At 35.5% G+C, this 4,160-nt stretch overlaps 1 protein-coding gene across 2 annotated transcripts; it reads left to right on the top strand.

The window, feature by feature from the left end:
• Positions 1-52: 52 nt before the first annotated feature.
• LOC117619994 (brix domain-containing protein ZK795.3-like) lies at positions 53-3,201 on the top strand. Of its 2 annotated transcripts, none has more exons than XM_034350077.1 (4): positions 53-179; positions 543-649; positions 2,000-2,084; positions 2,879-3,201. In XM_034350077.1, exons 1-4 carry the CDS (start codon positions 132-134, stop codon positions 2,915-2,917), a joined length of 279 nt encoding a protein of 92 aa, XP_034205968.1. In that variant the 5' UTR covers positions 53-131; the 3' UTR covers positions 2,918-3,201. The 2 variants fall into 2 exon arrangements, with proteins under 2 accessions (XP_034205968.1, XP_034205967.1); XM_034350076.1 differs by lacking the exon at positions 2,879-3,201 and adding an exon at positions 2,307-2,429.
• Positions 3,202-4,160: the final 959 nt, after the last annotated feature.

Below are 4,160 nucleotides of genomic sequence, written 5' to 3'. Positions count from 1 at the left end.
TTTTTTTCTGACTTGCTTTTGTGAATTTGTCATGCCGGTACTGGATCTATGCTTTGACTGGCATTCAGCTAATAGTATTTCACTTGTAGGTTACAAGACATGACATTAAAGCTAAGAAAACCGCGGGAACGATGCCTCAGGTTTATCCACATTTAATTCTCAACAATTTCAGGACTAAGGTATCATATCTCAATTAAATATTTCAACGTCTTGTTTGCTCACACTGCTCCGTATATCATGCCAAGATATATTAGACCCAATTGATCTAATAAAACATATGACTCCTGAGACATGGTTGACAGAATGGTTTAAAGATCAGGATTATTGATTATAACTATTTTCCAAATAAACAGCTCCAGTTATTTATGACTTACCTACCATCTATGAAAATCATGGAGGAGTTTTTCTGATTCCTATACTCCTGCTACCCATCTTAATCTTATGTAAAAGTTTATCACTCCATATTTTTGAGTTTCCCTTCTTAATTACTGGCTTATTCAGTATTTTATTATATATAGTATTCTTTTCTTGATTGTTAATAGTTGGGTGAGAGGACAGCAAATATTTTAAAGCATCTCTTTCCAGTGTCAAAGCCGGACACGAAACGCATAATCACTTTTGCCAATCAGTCTGACTACATTTCTTTCAGGTTGGTTGTTTGTCGCATATCTGTAGCCATATTTTTAGGCTTTGACTCCTAAGACTTGTAGGAAAGCTAAAAGACTCGTTAACTTTGAAAGGGCATGTTATTGTTATTATTATTTATTGACCAACTCTTACATAACCGTGGACATTTGTGTTTAGAAAAATAAGGTTTATTGTTAGATTGTGGCTGATGGGCAGCTGATGGGCTTTGCTTGTGCTTCCAAAGAGGATACATTTTTTTAAATCTAGCTGTAGTTATTGCATCTTTGAGTCTTTTGCACCAAATTTCTTGGGGGCATTATCACTCTGAAAGTCAAAACCAGATCAGTGTATAATAATAGTCATGCATTCCCATTTACTTTTAGTTGCATGTTGTTCATCTCATTACACATATCCAGCCTTTTCTGGTGCTGGGATATGCTTGTGAGAAATTTGGGACTGAGGCTCATGTAGTTAATGTATGTTGACAAACAAGCTGGAGGTGTTATGTATGGTATTATCATAAGATTTTTATTGTAGGGATTCATTTTTGTAAACTATATTCCTGAGAAGATTCAAATTGAGCTTGAGTTCAAGATAAAGCTTGGGTTCAGTTGAGCTTGTGAAGCTGGTTGAACCGAGTCCAGCTTGAGTTGGACTTACTTTGCCTGAGTCAAGTTCGGGTCACAAGGTTCCCAACTCAACCTCAAACAAGCCACAGAGTTTGGCTTCCGGGTAGTTTTCAATTTTCTATGTGTAGTGACAGCTTTATAATATGGTGAGAAAAGACCCATTGCAGAGCTCCTAACATAGTGGCTGCCTCCATGTTGGAGATGCTGCCGACCATGTCAGTGGCAGCCATTATCTAGAACTGACAAAAAAAAAATAATAATAATAATAATTAGGGTTGCGATTGGAGGTACTTTGGTAATATTGGTGGTTGAGTTGTGTGACCAGTTTTTTTCAATTTTTGTGGGTGGGTAGGAATTTTGGTTTTCAATAGGCATTGCTCTTATATGAGTGGAGAAAAAAAGTTTGACCTTTGAAGTGCTGAGCATTCTAACCTTAGATGGATGATTGGTTTGGATTTTGTACATGGTTGTGCTGTACTGCTCTCCTAGCACATTTGCGATAAGTTCTATTATATTCACGTATTGGTACATAGAGGGCTGTTCTTGAATAATAATTAGTACTCTTTTTCTCTTCTTTTTTTTTTTTTTTTTTCACTTTTTCTTTTTCTTTTCACTTTTTTGCTATCGGGGATTTAAGCATTTCTTCAGTTAGCTGCTCTAGCAATTTTATTCATTATATTTCTTATAGAGTGAGATTTATCCTGTTGCTTTCATTTCCCATTAACAATTTGAAGAACATATAGGCATCATACCTGTGAGAAGCATGGAGGCCCTAAATCTGTTGAGCTGAAGGAGATTGGTCCTCGGTTTGAATTGAGGCTTTATAAGGTCAGTACTTCGCCCTTCACTTTATCTTCATTCTGAGAAATTTGTGCTTGTTGCAGTGATATCACGTGCGCTTCATTGCATTCACATGGTGGACGCGTTTGATGTTCTCTGGATAACAGTTAAAAAATTATGTTTAATTACTTGATATATGTTTTGTGTCAATGACGAGTAGACTGTTAATATTTCATACTTGTTTACACTTTCTTTGCTTTGGTGTTGTAGATTAAGTTAGGAACAGTGGATCAGAATGAAGCCCAGACTGAATGGGTCTTTAGACCATACATGAACACAGCCAAGAAACAGAAGTTTATGGGGGAATGATAAATTAGAATTTTTCAGTTACAATTTTGGTAACTAGTCCCTTGTATGATTCAACCAGCTGACCTCTTTTGGGTTGATTGATACAAGCGACTATTTTCCCGATTTCTCAGAAATTTAGGGTCTGTTTAATAAAGTTTTTGCTTTTCTCAAAATTTATTCTTTCAAATTAAAGAAAGAGATGAGAGCAGTGAAGTAGAAACAACACATGGTTTTTTTTTTAAAACTAAAAACTGTAAACAGTTGTAAATAGTTTTTTTGTTTTAACTTTATCTGCATTCACTCTTTTCTTCATCTCTTAACAATCTTGTTGCATTTCTTATTTCTTTGATTAACACGAAAGCTATGAAATTATGTGACGGGCTGTAAATGTTTTACAATAAGACTACTTTTCATTTTCGTAAGTAATATTTGCTTTCAATTCGTTACCAAATGTATTTTGACAATTTGTTACTGATACACCGTTCGGCTCCCAGAGGGACATAATGGAAACTGGACTCCGGCAAACTCTGTAAGAGCAAGCGTGCATTGTCCAGGATACTGCCCTCCACATAAAAATGCTCCATGTCAGTGCCAATAGCATTGGCAATACCGGCAAAGAATCACCCGAAAAAACACACCCTGCAATTGAAGTCTTCACAGAAAACCTTATCCTCTCCAAAGCTGCTATGGCCTGTGTCGGCAGCCTCCACCACAGTGCGCCATCGACAGAAAGAAAAACACCCATCCAATTAACTTTTAGAAAACCATTGTGCCACTGATGAGAGATGTTATTTGGATCCACGTGAACTCTTTTTTTGTTGAGAAAAAGCAATAGTAATTTGTGATGGAACATGATAAAGTACAAAGCAGTCATAATGCCGAATATACAATTATCCACAATTACGTTGAAACACACGCAATTAGTAGAATTGTAATTAATTTATTGCATATAATAGGAAGTACAAGATACAATTTTATCAAGGCTAAAGCCGTCCCATTATTGAAAGTGAAAGAAATTGTCTACTTCAACTAAGAACAAAGCTTGGATCTTTGACTAGTCTCAGGACCAACTTCATGGTGGCCTATTAATAACATCATTACATGTGGAATTTATTTTATTCTGATTAAATTTATTGAACACACAACAAATACACACTAATGCTCCTCTAGCATTTATCAGCCCTAACACAGAATCATGACGAAGAAGACTTGGAAGAAAGTAAAGACGCAGCCACGTAAAGAAGAAGAGAGTCTTGGAAGTAGCTGTGAATGGAGTACCTCTGCTGGTGGATGCATCCAAAATAGCCATTGCCTTGGCAACCTGCTCGCTCATGCAAGGGCGGAACCAGGAATTTTTCAATGGGTGGACTAACTAAAGTTATTAGCTTAAAATTTAATAATTATTTTTTTTGCTACTTACAATTTCTATAGTCTTTCTAGAAATAAAAGTAAATATTACATCATATAAACCAAGTTAGTTCATAGCTCCACAGACTAATTTTAAATAAGTTTTAACATAAACAAAATAGGGTTTAACACCATAGTGGATTGAACATCTAAGGTTTTTTTACCTAGATTGACCTCAGGTTCCTTCATGCATTCATATCATACATGAAAAGTTGTTTTATGTAAAAATATTGACTAAGTATGAAAAATGGGTTTTCGAAATGAGTAATGCTACACTTACCACAGTTTTATCTCACATTTCTATACCACATGATTTGGCATGTCCATATTATATGCCACATCAATTAAATCAATGAAGTGTATTTTAAT

The sequence above is a fragment of the Prunus dulcis genome, chromosome 2, assembly GCF_902201215.1.
Source record: "Prunus dulcis chromosome 2, ALMONDv2, whole genome shotgun sequence".
Classification (NCBI taxonomy): domain Eukaryota; kingdom Viridiplantae; phylum Streptophyta; class Magnoliopsida; order Rosales; family Rosaceae; genus Prunus; species Prunus dulcis.
This window is presented reverse-complemented; position numbering and strand designations above follow the sequence as displayed.

Coding starts and splice junctions, on each gene's coding strand:
- LOC117619994 (XM_034350076.1), top strand. CDS start 132: ATGCCTCAGGTTTATCCACATTTAATTCTCAACAATTTCAGGACTAAG. Junction 650..1,999: donor TCTGACTACATTTCTTTCAG/GTTGGTTGTTTG, acceptor AAGAACATATAG/GCATCATACCTGTGAGAAGC. Junction 2,085..2,306: donor TTGAATTGAGGCTTTATAAG/GTCAGTACTTCG, acceptor TTGGTGTTGTAG/ATTAAGTTAGGAACAGTGGA.